Source organism: Carassius auratus, chromosome 15, assembly GCF_003368295.1.
Source record: "Carassius auratus strain Wakin chromosome 15, ASM336829v1, whole genome shotgun sequence".
Classification (NCBI taxonomy): Eukaryota; Metazoa; Chordata; class Actinopteri; order Cypriniformes; family Cyprinidae; genus Carassius; species Carassius auratus.
In genome coordinates this window covers 3,126,879-3,148,162 of record NC_039257.1, presented here as the reverse complement: position 1 = coordinate 3,148,162, position 21,284 = coordinate 3,126,879, and the positions used below count along the sequence as shown (strand labels likewise).

At 38.8% G+C, this 21,284-nt stretch overlaps 1 protein-coding gene across 10 annotated transcripts in view; it reads left to right on the top strand.

Moving 5' to 3' along the window:
• The window catches only part of LOC113114762 (roundabout homolog 1-like), a 260,076-nt gene that overhangs the window by 195,914 nt on the left and 42,878 nt on the right, over positions 1-21,284 (top strand). For all 10 annotated transcript variants that reach the window (XM_026281731.1, XM_026281736.1, XM_026281738.1 and 7 more), the window contains 4 exons: positions 11,463-11,620; positions 18,997-19,117; positions 20,903-21,041; positions 21,136-21,263. In XM_026281731.1, coding sequence (XP_026137516.1) covers positions 11,463-11,620; positions 18,997-19,117; positions 20,903-21,041; positions 21,136-21,263 — 546 coding nt within the window. The remainder of the gene's footprint in view (positions 1-11,462; positions 11,621-18,996; positions 19,118-20,902; positions 21,042-21,135; positions 21,264-21,284) is intronic.

Below are 21,284 nucleotides of genomic sequence, written 5' to 3'. Positions count from 1 at the left end.
ATTATGTTTCCTGCTCATGTGACTGATGTAATCCCAGTTTCTCATCCTTTTCAGTGTATTACAGTCTCTCTGCCGTTCTCTCTCACACACGTGGACAGTTCGAAAAACAGCTTGCAAAATAATTAGTTACAGATACACATTGCCAAATGGATACAAATGATCTCAACAAACTAAAATCTCAAAACCAGCTTCATTTTTTTTCCCACCAACTAGCTTTACAATATTTTATACACAACCTCGTTTACTGCTGGAATAATGACCATTCCATTTGGAGTGTATGGCGTGTGATTGTGTCATTTTACTTTAGGTTACTTTTATTTTATATTATTAAAAAACCAAGGTGGTTAATTTAAGCTGTGCAATCAAAATGAACAGAGAAATTATTAATTTATTTTATTATTTACATTTCTTTTTTCTAAAAAAAAATAACAGGGTGGTAAACTTGAGCTGCACAATCAAAATGAAAATGTATTTTTATTTTATTTTATTTATTTCATAAAAAAAAAACAGTGAAATAATTTGAGCAGTACAACCAAACTGAACAAATACATTTTTTTTATATTTATATATTTCTTTTATTTTTTTAAAGGTGGAAAACTTAAGCAGCACAGTCAAAATGAACAAAGAATATTGAATTTATTTAATTTTACTTTAGAAAAACTGGCAGAAACTTTTTTTGTTATCTCAAATATGAATCATTTACAATTATGCAAATGTATGAACATTTGTTGCATAAAAATAGGTTTTATGTTTTAAAAAATTGCTATTTGTCTTTAGATATTTTTATTTTAGTAGGGAGCTTAATCAGAGAAAGTGAGTAGTTTTTGATATTTGTTTGGTCATTTGATCAGTCAAGTCCTTGTTGAATATACTGTAACAAACTCTACTGTATGACGTGTCATTTTATATGCTTCATTTTACTCCACGAAGCACAAAAGTAGTTTGCATTTGGATAAAACTTTTTAAATAGACACATATGGCAGTGTGCGCCTTTAAGAAGACCTCACTGACTGATCTTCTTAAGGTACTTGGGATATTTTTGCTGAACAAACTGAAAAAACGTAAGAAAAACAAACCAAAGTGGTAACCAGCACTTAGTAGAAACCACTGATCCTTTCTTAGCGATCACGCTGTAACTTAATGTCCTGATATATCACTTTACCCGTCATGCTGCCAAGACACAGTATTGGCCTTAAGAATAAATAATACTTTTGTACTGGCAGCTCACCGCAGTCCCTGATCTCCAGACCCACGTCTCCAGAGTCTTCAGAACACGGTCGGAGCAGAGCTGGATTAACCCCCTCTCCCGCTGCTATGGGCCGCACACTCTACTTTTGTATGCATATTTATGTTCGTTTTATGTGGATTTATGAAGATGTGTTTGGTGTTTATGGCTTTGGCTCCCAGAAAAGGGAAACGTGTATCTGTATGTAAGACGATGGAAACAGCACACAGGCTAGATAACTACTCCAGCTGTTGGGTTTTCTTGGCACGCTTCCTGCTCCAATCTTTCACACACCCACACATTTATTTCTGCTGTTGCAAATATGTGGAGATGGCTGCCCAAAGCTTGTAGCATCGAATCCTTTTGTTTGATTTGTTTACGCGGGAAAATCAGATTGTTTATGTATGCGGCAAATCGCAATTTTGGTGCAAAGCATAAGAATAAAGCTTCGAATCAAGCCAATAAACAATACAATTTTATCCCAAACAAAAGAAAACCTAACACTGGTACTTCTGACCCGTGTCTACACCATTATCTAACCACAGAGGAAAACTTGTAGAGAGTATGTGGTGTGCTGTGTGTGTGTTTCTGAAGACCTCGGGGTTATGTTATGCCCCCGGGGGCCGATGCCCCTCTGCGTGCGCTCTGGAGGTCGTCCTGCTCGCCTTGCCCTAAGCAATGTCTGCATGCTGCATTTCTGCTTCACTTTGGAGTAAAAGAATAGCTGGAACAGATAACCCTACGCCTGTGTGTTCGCACTGACAAGAGCTTTCATTTGCTCAACTGCAGTTTTCTAAACAAATCATGCATTTGTCCCACCACCAATTTTGCGAGTAGAAACTTGAGATGAATGTTTGACCCCAAAGAGCTCTAACAAAAGCCTGAATGTAGCCACAAAATTTGTTTGGTTTATCGTTGATTAAGGTTTCCCACATTATGTCCTGTTTTACCCACGAGGAATGGTAATACCATTCCTAAATATTTATATATTGGCTATTATATACTTTCATTTATTTTATTTATAAAACAGGGCAGTAAACTTGAGCTGTGCAATCAAAATGAGCTGAGAATATTTTTTTTTACAATTTAAAAATTAAAAACAAGGTGGTTTTAAAAAAGGTTTTAAAAACTTTTTTCGTCACATAAAAACCGGTTTTATGTTGTGACAGCTAGATTTTTTTCTTTAGAAAAGTTTTTTTTTTGCTGTCAGCCGTGATTGTTTGTAGTAGTGAGGTTAATGAGATAACGTGTGTAGTTTTCGGTATTTATTTGCTCTTTTGATCAGTCAAAATTAGATTTTATTTTATTTTATAAACAAGATTTTCCCGCGTAAACAAATCAGACAAAAGGATTAGATGCTACAAGAAATCTCAAATAATGTGATTTCTTAAGCGTGTATTGACATTACTTGCACGTGCAAACACCTATAACATTTTGATCAAAAATAATTGAAGTCTAATTCTATTTGTCTTGTAATTTCGGTGAGACTCATTTTATTTTTGCCTTTCACTAATTTAAACTGTCGTTCGTTTCTCTCTGATGTGGCAGTTTACCCACGTAGCTACATGAGGACCTGTCAAACGCTCTGCTGCACTGCTCTCCACCACCACTCAAGTGGGCCGATACGACTTGTTTGGACAGTATATTTGAAAGCGTTGTGTTATTATTACAGCTCAGTTTGTTCACCCCCCTCGCCGTCAGTGCAACCCTGTTGTTTGATGACGATTGTGAACACACACCCCGCGGCGCTTCTGTTAATGACAGCGGACGCTGAGCACTGTGGGAAATGTGACAAAGGCTTGATCAAACTAATAGCTACTTCATATTTCCTCTGCCTCAGAGGTTAAAAGAAAAAAGCGACTGGAGACCATGAAAAAACTGTGTTTCCAAAAACAAACAATTTATATGTGATAAATGATACGGGATTGTTTGTTTTAGCTCTTTTAAAGTGAAAGTTCAACCCAAAATTTCTATTACTCACTCATTCTTAAGCCAAACCAAACCCGTATGAACACAAAATACATTTTAAAAAGTCAATAAGGTCCAAACAACCACAGAAGAAGCAATAAAAAGTGTTCTGGTTTGGATTGACAAGTAAATGATAACAGCTTGTGAACTGTCCATTTAAATGAGCTACATTTTCCCAGAATGCCTTGCTGCATGTTTAACGTGGGTCGTAACCTCCTGCCGTTCTCCAAGTACTTACGAACAGCTCTGAGCATGTTAATAAACGGGTATCGTGAATAGACTCTCTGTCTTTAGGGTCACCGTTCGGAATGAAGCAGGGGCTCGTATCAATAGCTGTTTCCTTTCAGGTCCTCTTCCACTAGACTTGATGAATTAGCCCTTTTCTTAGTCCGCCACCCTAAAATAACAGGTCTCTAAAACCTGACAAGGACTATTAATCAACCGAAACCTTTCCAACTGCATTCGTTTGGCATCTCCAGCGACTTGTTAAATGTTTTCGTAATCGTAGCCAGTTAGGCCACGTTTCGATCCCTGACACCCACCGAAATTATCTTTCCCCCCATATTTGTTTATTGATAGTAGAGTCATTGTTTAAATCTCTTGATTGGAGCTTCCCTTTTTTCCTCTCATAATCCCAACTCCCAAGTTTTCTTCTCTGTTAACGCTCCCAAACGAGTAATAAGACCTTCTCATGTAAATCACCCAACTGAAGTACACTACATGTCCTGTACCGTGTCTGCCACCCCTACAAAAACAGGTCACTAGGTAATTGAATAGTTAAGGGAGGACTTGTCCTTCATCAGCGCCAAGCAAAGCATATGGCAGTAAAACCATGCGCCTGCTGTTTCATTTCCACAGGCCCCCTGAGGACTAACAGACCGTGGAGGGGTTGAAAAGAAACCTTTATTTCCACACACACTTCAGAGAACGGGCTGCGTTTTGAGGTCACTGCGAGAGCGATAGGGGAGATTTGATCTGAAACGCCACTGCTGATGTATTTGGGTGCTTCTTTTGGAGCATTCGCTCATTGCCGGTCTGTTTATTTCTGCACAGCTGAAGCGTATGGCACTATTTACCCCATAGTCAGATGCCGTACACACATGCTCAGTACAAGCTTTAGATGTTGCTTTGTTACCTTTGAGATCCCACCCTGCGTCCCGTCTCCTCAGAGACACCCCAGATCTTGACCGTAACGCCACATGGGTGCAGGAGCGAGGAGTTAACGCACCGTAGCTGGGGGCCTTCCTTTGAAGTCGAGACTCACCAGGAGAGCGGTATCAGCCGAAGAGAAAGAGCGAGAATTATAAACCCCAGCGGACGCCGCAGCTCCAGGCAGGGTTAGCTGGCTGTGAATGCACTAGTGGGTTGGTTTCCCCCCATCTCCTCTCAGCTCTCTGCTGCTAATGAGAGCAACGTATCGATCTGCTCTTTGAGACTCTAGGCAAGTATAGTATGTCCTCGCTAAAGTGTGCATTTCCAGCAGCAAGTTCTGGCCCTCACTGGCCCCGGAGACCCTACAGACAGCGGAAAGGGTTCGAGCATCAGGCAGTGATGAATGAGGTGGGCACTCATGATGGTTTAGTGGAAAATAATGGAGGGAGGAATAGTGGAGGAAGCGTTTGGGGAGGTGGATGTAAGCTAGAGATGATTGTCCTGTAGAAAGTAGTATGAACGCCAATTTGGGCTTTATATATTTATTTTTGCTTGATGTCAGAGTGAAGTGCCATCCGTAGCTGGTTTTACTGTTGTAATTTGAGTGAAATAGTATATTCAGCATGGGAAAAAATAAATGTTGGGCTAGTGGTTGCCTTTCAGGAAGTGATTAGATTGTTAAAAGGGTGCATTACAAACCAGAATGGAGCCAGATTGAATGCTAGTTTGAAAAAATAATGGCATTGGCATTGTAATGGCATTGTACAGTAGCCTATGTGATATCAACAAAATGCTAAGTAATTTTGCAGGAGAGCAAGTCATTACTTATTATTACCGTATTTTTCGGACTATAAGTCGCACCTGAGTATAAGTCGCATCAGTCCAAAAATACGTCATGAAGAGGGAAAAAAGTCGCACTGGACTAGAATTTGCATTTATTTAAAACCGAGAGAAAACATTACCATCTACAGGAGCACTGAGCAACATAGAGCGCCCTCTCGCGGCTGTAGACGTAATGTTTCCTCTTGATCCATTTTTAGTTCATTTCTCTTGGTTCATGTCAAATTAATTTTGATAAATACGTCGCACCTGACTGTAAGTCGCAGGCCCAGCCCAACTATGAAAAAAAAGTGTGACTTATAGTCCAGAAAATACGGTATATGTCGCGAAAGATTATTAAAAAATATTATCTTGGAAATATTACACACTGATGAATCATTCGCAAAAAGAACAGGAGAATCCATTAAGAAAGAAAACATAGCTGGGTGGATAATTAATTGTGGATGCATGTTTCCACTCTCCACTTTTTACAATTATTTTTGGATTACCTTTGCCATCTTCTACAGCACACTTAAATGGAATCATTAAAAACATGAAACTATTTAATAATGCTGTTAAATATAATATTGCAAATTTTAACTTTCTATTATTAAGATTATGATATTGAGTTCGCTTGTAGCATTTAAGACAGTTGATCGTTTTTAGTCATTTATTTTCATTTATTCATACACAATAGCAAATTGAATTAATAATAATAAAAACGTTTATTCAATTTACAATTTATTTATTTATTTTAGTTTTTTAATTGTTATTACTATTTCTTTATTTCACAAAGTAGTTTAGAATTTTATTATCGGCCATTTATCGCATATCGACCATAACAATAATTATCGGTGTGTCGGCTAGAATTTTAATCTGGTCCATCTCTATACATCACCATGGTGCATATCTAAAGTACCATGGTATGCCATCTGATACTGTCACTGATCCATAGTTCCACCAGAGTAGTTTCTGTAACATTTGTCTAGCCGTTTCGTTCAGTTCTTCATTCTTCAGTACTGTTTCTTTTAGCGGGTGGTCTTGAGTGTTGGATAACCAGCGGCTGGCACAAATCCAGCTTCAGTCTGACCTGCAATGGCGTGTCGACCCAGGGTGCAGAGTAAGTTCTAAATGAGGTCTCGCTCTAATTTGTCATCCCTCCATTTTTGTATTATGTTTAGCAGGCACCATGTGGACAGATGATCTGGAGGAGAGGGAATGTGCGGCAGCGTTCCGTGGGTTCACATCTGGGAATGATTGCGTTCGCATGTGCACATTGTTCATGTGGAATTGTTTCTCGCAAACCTGACGTACATGTTCTTTCTCTCGAAATATTCTCACGATTTCATAATCTCGTCCCGGTGACATCTAGTCTTGTACGTGATGCTCGATTGGACAGATGCAAGAGGTTATTGATTGTTTGGATGAAGCGATGAAACATGATGATGTTCATAGTTCCTGTAGTAGAATTTTCCTTGGTTTGAAACCTGCAAACCAGAAAAGTTTGGTGAACCGTATTTCTTTTTGCTGAACACATTGGTTTTGCTGGATAAGATAGTGGAGAACCAGTTATTCTAGTTTAAAATTGCCAGTGATTCTATTCTAGCTGTGGTTGGCCAGTCTGGTGTGGACAAACCAGCAAACCAGCATCCAAAAGCAACATATGCTAGTCTTTTCAGCATGATAATGTTCAGTAAGCTTCTAGGCATATTCATAGAGTGATTATAATGCACATTTATGCTTATTTAACTCCTGGATTTGATCATTCCCCATGATTTCTCTTTAAGGGTGAGTGGATTCCGGTGGAAAAGGCCCACAATTGTGTTCTTCCCGCCATCTCTAGGGTTTCGAAGTGCTATTTTTTTTTTTTTTATCAAATCTCTAGTTCCCCAATGGCTCCAGTTGAACACTCCAGAAACCCTCAGTGGTGGCTCAGCAAAATCCATTTCATTTCCGCCCAGCAGAGCTCATACTATCATCCCTCTGTAGCCGGCGTGTGGTATTAAATATTCATTTCATTAATGTCAGAGGCACATCAACGCAAATCTCCTTTTAATTTGACATTACCACATCTGTTTCGAATTTCTGTGAAGCATAAAGTTCTGCAAAATTCTGGAAACTGAAAAGCCACTTTTGGGTTGCCATATTTATTAGGAGGATGTGAGGATTTGGCTGGCAGTAAAGGGTGAAGAGCATAGTTTGTGTACAGATTTGAAACAGATGAATCAGTAGAATTTGGTCTGAGATCCAGATCATTCAAAACCGGTATGGCCTATATTTAAAAATTGGTCATGTAATTAGAGGTATGTTCATACAGTTAAAGTGGATAGTTGCTTTTAAGCTTCAAAAAAGGACGCAAAAAAAATAAAAAAAAGAAAAGTATAAAAGTAATCATGACTTGTGTAGTATAATCCAAGTCTTCATGTAGAAGTTCTTCAAAAATATATCATTTGTGTTTCACAGAAGAAAGAAGGTTTTATATTACTTATTTTGGGTTAACTGTCACTTTAAAGTGAAGTGCTTGGCTTCTCTCTCTCTTACCATCACTCTTTCTGTCACACTTCAGTGGTTTATATCATTTCCAGGACTCTATTCCCATTTTGTAGATACAAGTTCAGAACTTGACTTATGTACACACACACACACACACACACACACATACACAATGTTCCCCACAAGGCCCTGTTAGAAAGTGAGCAAGTTATCAAGTTTCTCAGCTCGTGGTGCAAATCAAGCATGGGTTGGTTTCGCACAACTGTGCAAACTCCATCCAAGTTTGTTGGTCCGTCGCGAAAATCAGAATCCCAGAGCTGAGCCATGAACAGCAAACACAGCTCACATTAGATACTGACCCTCATCTCTTTCTTCACCAGCCAGTGATCTTCTCTGGACATGTGTGTCTTTCCTCTATAGACTGCCTAATTATGCCGGTCGGGGAAACGAGATGCCTGTTGGAATCCTTGTCTGGAAGGAATGATATGCTTGAGAGATTGTTACAGAGAAATGATGGAAAAAGAGAGAGGGATAGAGAAGGAGAATAATTTCCATTTCTTTCAGCAAATCACCTCTTTTCAGTGGGGTAAAAGGGGACTTTAACCTGCTGTGACATCGCAAGTAGTAGAAACTGGAATCATATGGCCAATTAAGTGCTTAAAGTCTTAGAGGAATGTGGAGGCAGTCAGGAGTTCAGGTTACCTTGAGCATCTCACTTTGATCTTGTGCTGAGGTTAATCGTGCTGACAGGAACACGTTCAGGGCGTGAGAGCCCAAAGAAGTTTGCATTTCTGTCAACTTCCATGTACCTGAAATGAAAAGGGCAGAAATACTGATATATGTAATATTACATAATAGAATTACAATTATTTATTAATAAAACTTTTTACTTGTGTGTGTGTGTGTGTGTGTGTGTGTGTGTGTATACAGTATTGTTCAAAATAATAGCAGTACAATGTGACTAACCAGAATAATCAAGGTTTTTCGTATATTTTTTTATTGCTACGTGGCAAACAAGTTACCAGTAGGTTCAGTAGATTCTCAGAAAACAAATGAGACCCAGCATTCATGATATGCACGCTCTTAAGGCTGTGCAATTGGGCAATTAGTTGAATTAGTTGAAAGGGGTGTGTTCAAAAAAATAGCAGTGTGGCATTCAATCACTGAGGTCATCAATTTTGTGAAGAAACAGGTGTGAATCAGGTGGCCCCTATTTAAGGATGAAGCCAACACTTGTTGAACATGCATTTGAAAGCTGAGGAAAATGGGTCGTTCAAGACATTGTTCAGAAGAACAGCGTACTTTGATTAAAAAGTTGATTAGAGAGGGGAAAACCTATAAAGAGGTGCAAAAAATGATAGGCTGTTCAGCTAAAATAATCTCCAATGCCTTAAAATGGAGAGCAAAACCAGAGAGACGTGGAAGAAAACGGAAGACAACCATCAAAATGGATAGAAGAATAACCAGAATGGCAAAGGCTCAGCCAATGATCACCTCCAGGATGATCAAAGACAGTCTGGAGTTACCTGTAAGTACTGTGACAGTTAGAAGATGTCTGTGTGAAGCTAATCTATTTTCAAGAATCCCCCGCAAAGTCCCTCTGTTAAAAAAAAGGCATCTGCAGAAGAGGTTACAATTTGCCAAAGAACACATCAACTGGCCTAAAGAGAAATGGAGGAACATTTTGTGGACTGATGAGAGTAAAATTGTTCTTTTTGGGTCCAAGGGCCACAGGCAGTTTGTGAGACGACCCCCAAACTCTGAATTCAAGCCACAGTACACAGTGAAGACAGTGAAGCATGGAGGTGCAAGCATCATGATATGGGCATGTTTCTCCTACTATGGTGTTGGGCCTATTTATCGCATACCAGGGATCATGGATCAGTTTGCATATGTTAAAATACTTGAAGAGGTCATGTTGCCCTATGCTGAAGAGGACATGCCCTTGAAATGGTTGTTTCAACAAGACAATGACCCAAAACACACTAGTAAACGGGCAAAGTCTTGGTTCCAAACCAACAAAATTAATGTTATGGAGTGGCCAGCCCAATCTCCAGACCTTAATCCAATTGAGAACTTGTGGGGTGATATCAAAAATGCTGTTTCTGAAGCAAAACCAAGAAATGTGAATGAATTGTGGAATGTTGTTAAAGAATCATGGAGTGGAATAACAGCTGAGAGGTGCCACAAGTTGGTTGACTCCATGCCACACAGATGTCAAGCAGTTTTAAAAAACTGTGGTCATACAACTAAATATTAGTTTAGTGATTCACAGGATTGCTAAATCCCAGAAAAAAAAAAATGTTTGTACAAAATAGTTTTGAGTTTGTACAGTCAAAGGTAGACACTGCTATTTTTTTGAACACACCCCTTTCAACTAATTGCCCAATTGCACAGCCTTAAGAGCGTGCATATCATGAATGCTGGGTCTTGTTTGTTTTCTGACAATCTACTGAACCTACTGGTAACTTGTTTGCCACGTAGCAATAAAAAATATACTAAAAACCTTGATTATTCTGGTTAGTCACATTGTACTGCTATTATTTTGAACAATACTGTATATATATATATATATATATATATATATATATATATATATACATATATATAGTACAGACCAAATGTTTGGACACACCTTCTCATTCAAAGAGTTTTCTTTATTTTCAATAGATTGAATTGATTGAATAAATTGTAGATTCGCAATAAAGGCATCAAAACTATGAATTAACACGTGGAATTATATACATAACAAAAAAGAATGAAACAACTGAAAATATGTCATATTGTAGGTTCTTCAAAGTAGCCACCTTCTGCTTTGATTACTGCTCTGCACACTCTTGGCATTCTCTTGATGAGCTTCAAGAGGTAGTCACCTGAAATGGTCTTCCAACAGTCTTGAAGGAGTTCCCCGAGAGATGCTTAGCACTTGTTGGCCCTTTTGCCTTCTGTCTGCGGTCCAGTTCACCCCTAAACCATCTGGATTGGGTTCAGGTCCGGTGACTGTGGAGGTCAGGTCATCTGGAGCAGCATCCCATCACTCTCCTTCTTGCTCAAATAGCCCTTGATGCCTTCAGTGTGACTCTACAATTCATAGTCATGAAAATAAAGAAAACTCTTTGAATGAGAAGGTGTGTCCAAACTTTTGGTCTGTACTGTATGTATAAAAAAGCAAATGTGGTCAGTTTTGATTTTACATTGACTTTAAATTACAGCACAGGTTGGCAGCTTGACTAGGTTTTGGAAAACATCGCATTGGAAGTTAATATGTTTCAGCATATGTGCTTTTCCCATGTCATGTGGATATAATTTAAAGCACTGGACTAATCTAATGTGCTGCTGTACAGTATCTACATGACACTGAAAGGAATGTGGTCTCGGATTAATGGAAACGCTTTAAGTGAATCCATCAGAAGGCTAACAGGGTTGACTAACATGCTTAGGCTCTGGAATATACAGTGTGTTCGTGTGAGCAGATATGAGACATTATTGCGCACTTGAGCAGTGGTTTAGATGAATGTTCATTCTTCACTGCTCACTTGTGTCCCACTTTAATATCACTTACATGCAGGAAGAGCACTTTATTTTTCAAACCCTCCGTTGTGCCTTTTTAGCTATTGTAAACAGAAGTTTTAGGTTAAATCACTAATAGATTAGAAGTGGTTTGTGCTGGGAAAGAGTAGAAAAATATTCTTCTAGTGGTTTCTAATTTGTTATTCCTCTCGTCTAAATATTAGCATGAATGGTTTCCTGATAGAAATGCTGTTCGTGTTTCTAATATCTCTTTTTCTTTCTCTCTTTTCATCAGTTCTTCGAGATGATTTCAGACAGAACCCTGTGGACGTGATGGTGGCGGCGGGTGAGCCAGCGGTCATGGAGTGCCAGCCGCCCCGCGGGCACCCCGAACCCACCATCTCCTGGAAGAAAGACGGAGTCAACATAGACGACAGAGACGAGAGGATTACGGTAAGGATATCAGACAGTGTTTCCTGTTGAAAAGGCCAGCTTTCTAGACTGGTTAGTACTGGTTTGGTGCTCATCTAGCTGGGGGAAGAGCCTTATTTTATACATACATACATGCATACATACATATACATACATATATATATATATATATATATATATATATATATATATATATATGAAATAGTCCATTCAAAAAGGAAAATGTAGAAAATGAAAATTTAGATGAGTTTGTTTCAGAGCATCAGAGCAAATTTTTAGAGATTAAGCATTATATCGCTTGCTCGACATTGGATCCTCTCCAGTGAATGGGTGCCATCAAAATAAGAGTCCAAACAGCTGATTAAAACATCACATTAATCAACAAGTAATGCATAAAACATCTTGATATATATGTTTCTTACAAACACACAGCTTTTCACTTGTTAAGACATTAATTGATGGAGTGGAGTGTTTTGGATTGCTTTGTGGATGGGACAAGCAATCTCTTTCTGACGGCACCCATTGGTGAACAAGTGATGTACTTTAATGCTAAATTTGTCTAAATGCGTTCAGATGAAGAAACAAACTCGGATGGTCTGAGCGTTTCTCTGCCTAGGACAGTAGTCCTACCACAAAATTGATGATTTCAACAATATATTTAATGTGCACAAATAAAAACAAATGTGGTCAGTTTTGATTTTACATTGACTTTAAATTACAGCACAGGTTGGCAGCACAGGTTAGGACAGTAGTCCCACCACAAAATTGATGATTTAAACAAAATTACAGCTTAAATAATACTATTTTTGGAAGAATTTGTGTAAGTGCCTTATTAAAATGAAGGGCTTCACATTTCAGCCTTGTTTTTGCAAATTAAACAAGGTCCCTTTCTAATTTCCAATTACCGTTACTAACGAAGACCTGCTTATTGTTAATAAAAAGAGACACTGCTAAAAGAAGTTCCCTTATTTAATGCAGGTGGATAACAATTGCTTCTGCTGCATTTTTCAAGAAAACGAAGGCCGATTAGGGCTTCTGCTGATGAGTGTTTAAACTGTGTCACGTCCGACTCTGTCAGGGAAAATTAATGGAGCTCATTCATCTGATTAGAAATGCATGCGGGAACGAAAGTTTGCCTTCGCCAGCGTTCACGAGCTGAAAACTCGCTCTCTGCTGATTTAATGCAGTCTTTAAACCAGGGCCACCAATTAGGTTTTTCTAATTAAATGTGTGGGAAATTAAGTAACGGGATCAATCAGGCTTCTTTTGTCGTTAAAAGAGTGACTTTGATGTGCATGCTGCTACTCGTTTTCCATGCGGTGTATTTGTGTGGAATAAAGCTAAAAGTGGTTATGGGGGTTTGTTATTTTTAATCAAACTGTAGACAGGGTTCCTGAGAATACACATTTACTTCTTAACATTGGCTAAAAAGGTAAAGAAGGAATGTGTCACGTATTCCAGCGTTCGGACAACGTGTAACTAAGACGTTTTTGGAATGCAATAGAACTGATTACGATAAAACTGAATCAAAACTAGAACAAGTTTGTTTTTGTAAGTGCTGTGTATGTATTAGTCTGCAGTCTAATTTTGCAGACAGTAAACTATGGTCATCTGACACCACAACAACAACACACAACAATGTATATACAAAATATACTCTTTTGTACTATTATACATAATATATATATATTAGGGGTGTAACGGTTCACAAAATTCACGGTTCGGTTCGATACGATACACTGATGTCACGGTTCGGTTCGGTTCGATACGTTTTAGATACAGCAAAATGTAAAAACATCTCAACTTTTCAGAATGCCGCAAGCGCACCGCGGGTCATGTGACAAGAACCAACCAATCAGCTTCATCCTTTCCCGTAACAACGTTGAGAGCTCAGCCAAGATGAAGGAACAGCTGATCATAGTTGTATATGGATTGCAATTTTGAAATAAATTCAGTAGCAGAGCTACTGCAAGCGATTTTTAGAGCTGCAAATCCATTTATCCTTCGCTGAAATTTCCGCGTCTCATGGAGAGAGCACGTCATTGTTGCTTAGCAAAGACAGACGCCTCAGGAGAAAAATGCGCTTAGCGTTTTCCATGCGTTTTTAGGCACGATATGTGAACGGCCCCTAAGGCGCTCGCTCACTCAGCACGCGCTGAAGGCTCGTTGCAAAATGTCTAATGCATTTAACAGACCAGAAATATAAGATCCTAAAATAACCAACAGGTCTGGTGTTTGGGTTGGATTCCCTGTAAGCTATAGTGTCTAAATGCTGCAGGGATAGTTTGCTGCGTGCATGTTTCTCCTTTTTTTCGTCTTTTCCCAGATAGTACTGACGCATATATCCCAGATATTCCCGCTGTTTTTTTTTTTGTTTTTTTTGTAATCCCGCTGGTGTACCCTGTCATGTTGCAGATGCGACATACCGTTGTTTTTTTATCCACCACTCTCTTGCCATCACCATTATAGCTTAAAGGGAATCCAAAGTGCACCCAAACACCAGACCTGTTGGTTATTGGAGGATCTTCTCATTTCTAGTCTGTTAAACGCATTGGCTATTTTGCAACGAGCCTTCAGCGTGTACTGAGTGAGCGAGCGCCTGCTGAGTACCCTAACATAAACATATAAGTTGGTGATTTTTTCTTCTTCGGGAGTGTCAGGGGCGTTGCCTGTTACGTTGTTTGGGTTATTGGGCTACCTTGTTGAACGCATATCATTATATTTCTTTCTCTCTTTTTTTTTTTTTTCAAATATAATTAATTACTCCAACGAACCGTTCGGTATACATAATGCGTACCGCGTACCGAACCGAAAGCGTCGTACCGAACGGTTCAATACGAATACGCGTATCGTTACACCCCTAATATATATCTATATATACTCTTTTGACACAAAAAGATTCCAACGACAAGCAATTTAGCTGTCCAAACCAGACACAACCATGACCGAATCAGTCAAATACCACAGCCAATCAAAAGCGTGTGTGGGTGGGCTCTCTATGCCACTCACAACACAATGTATAAGCCTATAAGCTAATTAATAAATATTAAACCTTTTTAATATTATTAAATGTACATACTGCGTGACTGGAATGAACTTGTTGGTGCGCACTGAGTTCACGGTTTAAACAAATCTTTGCTTTAATTTATTTTCAAGATCTATTGTTGCTTTCATTATTAGTGATTAGTGAAGTGAAGTGACATTCAGCCAAGTATGGTGACCCATACTCAAAATTTGTGCTCTGCATTTAACCCATCCGAAACGCACACACACAGAGCAGTGAACACACACACACACTGTGAACACACACCCGGAGCAGTGGGCAGCCATTTATGCTGCGGCGCCCGGGGAGCAGTTGGGGGTTCGATGCCTTGCTCAAGGGCACCTAAGTCATGGTATTGAAGGTGGAGAGAGAACTGTACATGCACTCCCCTCACCCACAATTCCGTCCGGCCCGAGACTAGAACCAACAACCCTTCGATTGGGAGTCCAACCCTCTAACCATTAGGCCACGACTTCCCCATTATGGCTATAATGTCAAAGAAAATGATATTTGAACTGACATTAGACACATTTAACTGAATAAAGCACATAATCAGTAGCTGAGACGATCAATTTTTAAATAGTTTGTATGTTTTTGTTCCAGCCACAAAGTCACGGAAATAGAACCTGTTTCTAAAATAGAGATTTTGCTTGTCGCTGTCGCAGCTCATTGGCTCTGAAAACACATATAAACAAATCATGGGTCACAGGAGGGGATGCTCTAAGCTTCAACATTCACAAACCTCTGTCCACTGTTATTTTTAACAGAAAAGAATGCAACGAGCTCGTAATCATTGACTTTATAAGTTGGAAATACAGAGACAACAGAGAAGCGATCTCACTAACATGTAGCACGTGTCAGAAGATCTGCGCTCCGGCACGATTAGCACTAACACTCACTGATCTATATATAACTGAACCGCGGTCTGGCCCACCTCTTCCAACCGAGCCAGGGACTGCTTAATGGAATGATCATATTATTCAAATGAACCATGCTTTGGGGGTCATACGCACTCCGGCATGGTTAAGATTGCCTAGTGTGAGCACACCCTAATTATTCTACCACATCCTGATACACACAAGTCTCTACCCGCCCATCAAGTGTTGTCTCATGCCACACTCTTCTGCGTTGGGTCCCGCAATCGTGCAGGTCTCTAATAGGAAGTAAAAGCATTTTGTATTTTGTAAAAGCGCCTTTTGTTTGTATAACAGTAGCTCTACTTTAAAAATAACAAAAGTGCACAATTCACTATTTTTGAATGCATTATTAGTTTTATGCATAACAATGCGATTAATAAACAATTTAATAATTGCCAACCACTAATATATGTGTGTGTGTGTGTGTGTGTGTGTAAGCCAGAAATGCCATTACAACAAATACTACCTTACAATTAAATAATATAGTTTGTCTTTTTTTTTTTTTTTTTTTTTTTTTTACAAATAATTAATTTTTTAAAGCAAAACCTAAGAGTGGCAATTATGAGAATGGGGTTGTGTTTAAATGTACAAACAGTGTAAATATTTTGTAAATATTTGTGTTCCTGTAAGAATCATTTGTGTTTTTTTTTTTTTTTTGTTTAGTGACAAAACACATTTCACAGCAATAAACTCATATCCGTTGGAGCATTGGCTCAACTACAGCTCTGCGTACAATAATGAGCATCGGCATTATTCGTTTGTTTTGCGTTCCACTGTTATCTCTAAATTAAAGCGCTCCAATTTGGCCATTAATTGCTTTTCAGCAGTAATTGCTGCAGTCTGCTCAAAAATTAACTGGAGCAGTGCGGCACATTGAAGCTGACGCTCCGTATTGTTCACAGCGTTTTGTTCGGAGTTTGTGTGTGATTATCTGGCCTGCTGAATGACTCCACACTGAGAGCCCTGTATGAGCACTTCTGCTCGAGCAGTGCTGCCAAACCACACAAGACAAAAGGCATGCGGATAAAGCAATCCCCCAATGCTCAGATTGATCGCATCCTCAGCAGCCGCCCTGCTGTTACCCGAGAACACAGGGAGCGAGGGAGGGAGGGTTCATTGACTCTGGACCGAGAGTGAAACGATCCTGCCGCGATGGAACTCCAAATATGTGTCTGTGTTAGCTTGGGATGTTTGGGTAGTTGGGTAGCTGCATTATGAAACCTAGCAAGCTGCCTATCTGGACAACAGTTTTAAGGTTTCATGCCATATGCTACCATGTACATTAAACAGAAAAAACACAATGCATTTCATGAGGCAGCTCGTTGTCTTTTGAAATGGAGCTCAAGTTTTTTTCCTGAGGCACATTCTCACTTTTCCCTTGGTTCAATTTTTTTTTGTTCACTGTATATTCTTCCAAATGCACACACACACTTACTCCTCTGTCTGACCCGACCTTGTCTGCTCTGCAAGTCTTGTGCCGTTTCAGCCGTTAAGCTCTCGCTCAAACAAACAGTAACATAATGACACTTCAAACCCTCTCCAACACCACGGGGTGCCTTAAATAAACTCGCCCTCCTTCCTTCCCCTCCAAACCTCTCCTTTGTTTAAAGACTTTTTTCCACCATTAATATTTAGGAGAGGGGACAGGACTGAAGAATGCTTCAGAATGTGTCTGGTTTGGACGTCTCATGAGACCTGGTGAAGGATACGTTTAGATGTTTGTTGTCTTTTAAATGTAAATGACTGTAAAAGAAATCAGCTCAAACTCTCATTTTACACCTCTGAGAGACACTATACACTTTAATGTTCATTGATAGTGTATTGATACTTTTTTCACGTTTCTATCAATCATCTTTTTTTCTGCTTAGTTTCCATCCATCCATCTTTTTTCATCTGTAGTTTCTGTCAGCATCATCCATCTCTTTCCATCCATCCATTATTTCTGCTTTAGTTTTAAAGTTTCTATCCATTCATCCATCCATTGTTTAATATGTCTGTTCATCCTTTTTTCTTCAATTTATTAATCCATCCATTGTTTCTTTTGTAGTTTCCATCCATCCATCCATCTTTACTTTCTTTGTTAGTTTGTCTTTCCATCCATCCATCCATCTATGGTTTATGGTTAGTTTCCATCCATCCATTTATTTTTTTTACTTTCTTTATTAGTTTCTGTCTTTCCATCCATCCATCCATCTATGGTTTGAGTTTTTGTCTATCCATCCATTGTTTCTTCATTAGTTAATGCATTAGTTTTAATATTTTCTGTAGTTTCTTTGTTAGCACAATTTCATCCATCCATCCATCCATCCATCCTTCCATCTATTCCTAGTTTCTTCTGTAGTTTTTGTTAGCATCCCTCCATCCATCCATTACTTATTTCTACTGTATTTTTGTTCGTGTCCTTCCATTCATTATTTTTTCTTTAGTTTTTGTTAGTTTCTACCCGTCATCCCATCCATCCATCCATTGTTTATTTAATTTCTGTTTGTTCATCATTTTTTCTCCATCCATTCATCCATCATTTCTTCTGTAGTTGTTTTTTTTTCCATCCATCCATGCATCCATTTCTTCTTTAGTTTCCTTGCTAGTTTCTATCAGTCTGTCTATTCAGCCATCTATAATTTTTTTTATTAAATTCTGTCTATCCCTCCATTTTTCTACATTACTTTCTTTTAGAGCTGCACGATAAATCGCATGCTATATTTAACGCGCATCTTGTCAGTAAAGCCGGTTCTGTAATCCGCGGTAAATCTCTAAACGTGTGTGATTTCACATGGAGCAGCATTAACTACACAGAGCCGTTGCTCTTTCAACAATGTGTATCTCTTTTGTCCATTTATTGTGAATTTCTAGATGCAATATTCCATTTTAGTGCAGACTTGAAGACTGTTTGTGGCATTTGTGAACATGACCTCATAAGTGTAATATCTGCATCTAATTTGTAAATTATGGGATATACAGTGAATGCCTGTGGTCTTTATCTCCGAGACTCTGTTTACACATTCCACAAATTAACCACAGTCAGATCCAGCCGCTGGACTCACCACTGACCGCAGTGTATGCTAATCAATGAGACATGACATGATCTGCCATAAAGTGAACCCACATGTTGACCTGTGTAAGTGCAGGCAGGTAGGGGGCCGCAGGAGAGCTGCCATATTCTGCTCCCCCTCATTGACTCTCACAGTGTGGTCCCCTGATGCAGTGGTCAGATGTGTTCTGTGTGTGTGTGATTTTGATGTGATCAGGTGACTAAGGACCCCCAGCTGCCCTTACAGTTGCCTGAGAAGAAAAAAAAGGACCTATTTGGCCTGAAACCAGATGCCTAGGAAATTATAAGCTCAGCTGAATAGCTACTACAAAAATATAGTGTAAAGGTTTTGACCTTTGACATTTAATCCACATATTTATGACTTCTCATATTTTCTTTCTGACAGATACGAGGAGGAAAACTGATGATCACCAACACCAGAAAAACAGATGCTGGGAAGTACGTGTGTGTGGGAACCAACATGATGGGGGAACGAGAGAGCGAGATCGCAGAATTGACCGTTCTAGGTGCGTTTGGATATATTAATCCAATTAAATTTGTGCATTTCAATATATGACATGTCTGATTGTCAGATACTCCCGCAGATGATCTGCCTTCTTCATGATGCACATGTTTATATAATCAGGTTCCCACACAAACCTCTGGTGCATTCGATTGTGGAAACGCATGCAGATGGATTTACTTACACACACACACACACTGTATGAAGTGTTTGTTTATAGGCAGAACAGGACAGAGTCCAGATGTTTAGAGTTTGTGTGCTTAGCTGTAGGAAGACTCCAGCATGTCATTGACCCTGTTTAGGAGACATGGACCCATTATCCTCAGTTTGCCGTGAAACAAATACCAGCTCACTGCACACACTCCTTTATTCACACATGCACACAAAAATATACATTCATCTGTCATCCAACACCTTAACATATCAGTTTACACTACCCAACATCAGAGCTGTGACCTTTGACCTTCCCTCCTTAATCCCTCACACACAGCGTCCTCTTCTTCATCACTGTCAACCTCATTATTCAAACTCTGCTGGCATATTTACACATTGCAGGAGAAAGTCACCAGCCATATGATGTCAAGTCAAGTTTACTGTCATTCTCAGTTTAGACCAAGTGTAAGAAATAGAGTTACATGTTATTCCTCCAAAAACACTTTCAGAAATATCAGCAGGTTTCATTTAAAGTGCCAGTAGAATTACAAAACACAATGCTGAAAAAATAAAGATTGTTTTCTAACAGATTGCCATTGGTCATTCAGATAGTCCCGCCCCCAACTCAAGCCATTGGTTGAGCCATTGTTGATATGTTAATTACAATTTGGAAATAGAAACCTGTAAATTACAGACTTACAGTAGAATCTGCATTAAAGTGAGATGGAAGAAACTATAAAAAAATGACTCCCCTTAAAAGACTAATTTCTCATTTAATTCAGCTAATTTTCATAAATTAATGACTCTGTTTCATTTAATAAATCGATGTTACTTTAGTTTTATTTGTCTACAATGATTGAATGTATTTTTTATTCAAATTATTATTTAAATGATTTTTTTTAGTGTAGTTTAAGTTGTGTATATATATATATATATATATATATATATATATATATATATATATATATATTATTATATATTTATGTTATTTATGTATTATTTATTATTTACGTATTTATTTGAAATTTTAAGATTTAAATATTTTGTATTATTATTATTGAACATTATTTAAATAATAGAAAATGATTTTTAATAGTTTTAGTTCATAACACTGATAGCAGTACTAGCTAGCCCACATTCTATGCAAAGTAATATAAATGGAAAGTGTTATAAACACAACATGGACTAAAAAAAAAATCAATGGCTACATTACAAGTGATCGATAAACATGAATGAACTGCTGTGATACAGTAAATGTGCCTTTAAGGAGCTGTAGCTCTGTATCCTCATATCAGTCAGTTAGATTATCTTAATCTGGGCAGATTTTATCATATCCTAACATCAAAGTTATATAATCTTAATAAACAAATACAAGAGGAAGCTTTCTTTAAGATTAGCTGCATGAACGTTTAGGCTAAAACAACAAGTCAGAGTTCAAGATGAAGCAGAAACCATAGACGAGCTGTTTGTTTGAGGAACTCTGTTATGAAGAAGAAAGATGAGAACGAATAAGAATAGATGGGTAGATATAGTTCACTGTTAGTTCAGAAGTAGCCAATCAGATCAGAGAAGGGAATCTCTCATAGGGAAGACTGGGAAACGTGTGGTACATAATAAGCTGTGTGTTTGTGTGCAGAGCGGCCCAGTTTCTTGCGAAAGCCGAGCAGTCAGTCCGTCCTGGTGGACCAGAGTGTGGAGTTCAGATGTGAAGCTCAAGGAGACCCCGTGCCCACCATCCGCTGGAGGAAAGAGGACGGAGATCTGCCCAAGGGGAGGTATGTGTGAGAAAACTTCTGCTTATAGTTTATATTAAGAACAATGAAATGGGAGTGGGAAAATCATCTTGCTTGTGTATCATCATCTTCTGAGGCATGAGATCTGGGAGGACCACACGCTCAAACTGAAGAGACTGACCTCAGGAGACGCTGGTACTTACACCTGTCAGGCGGAGAACATGATGGGGAAGACGGAGGCCAGCGCCACCCTCACCGTCCACGGTAAGAACACACAAACACACG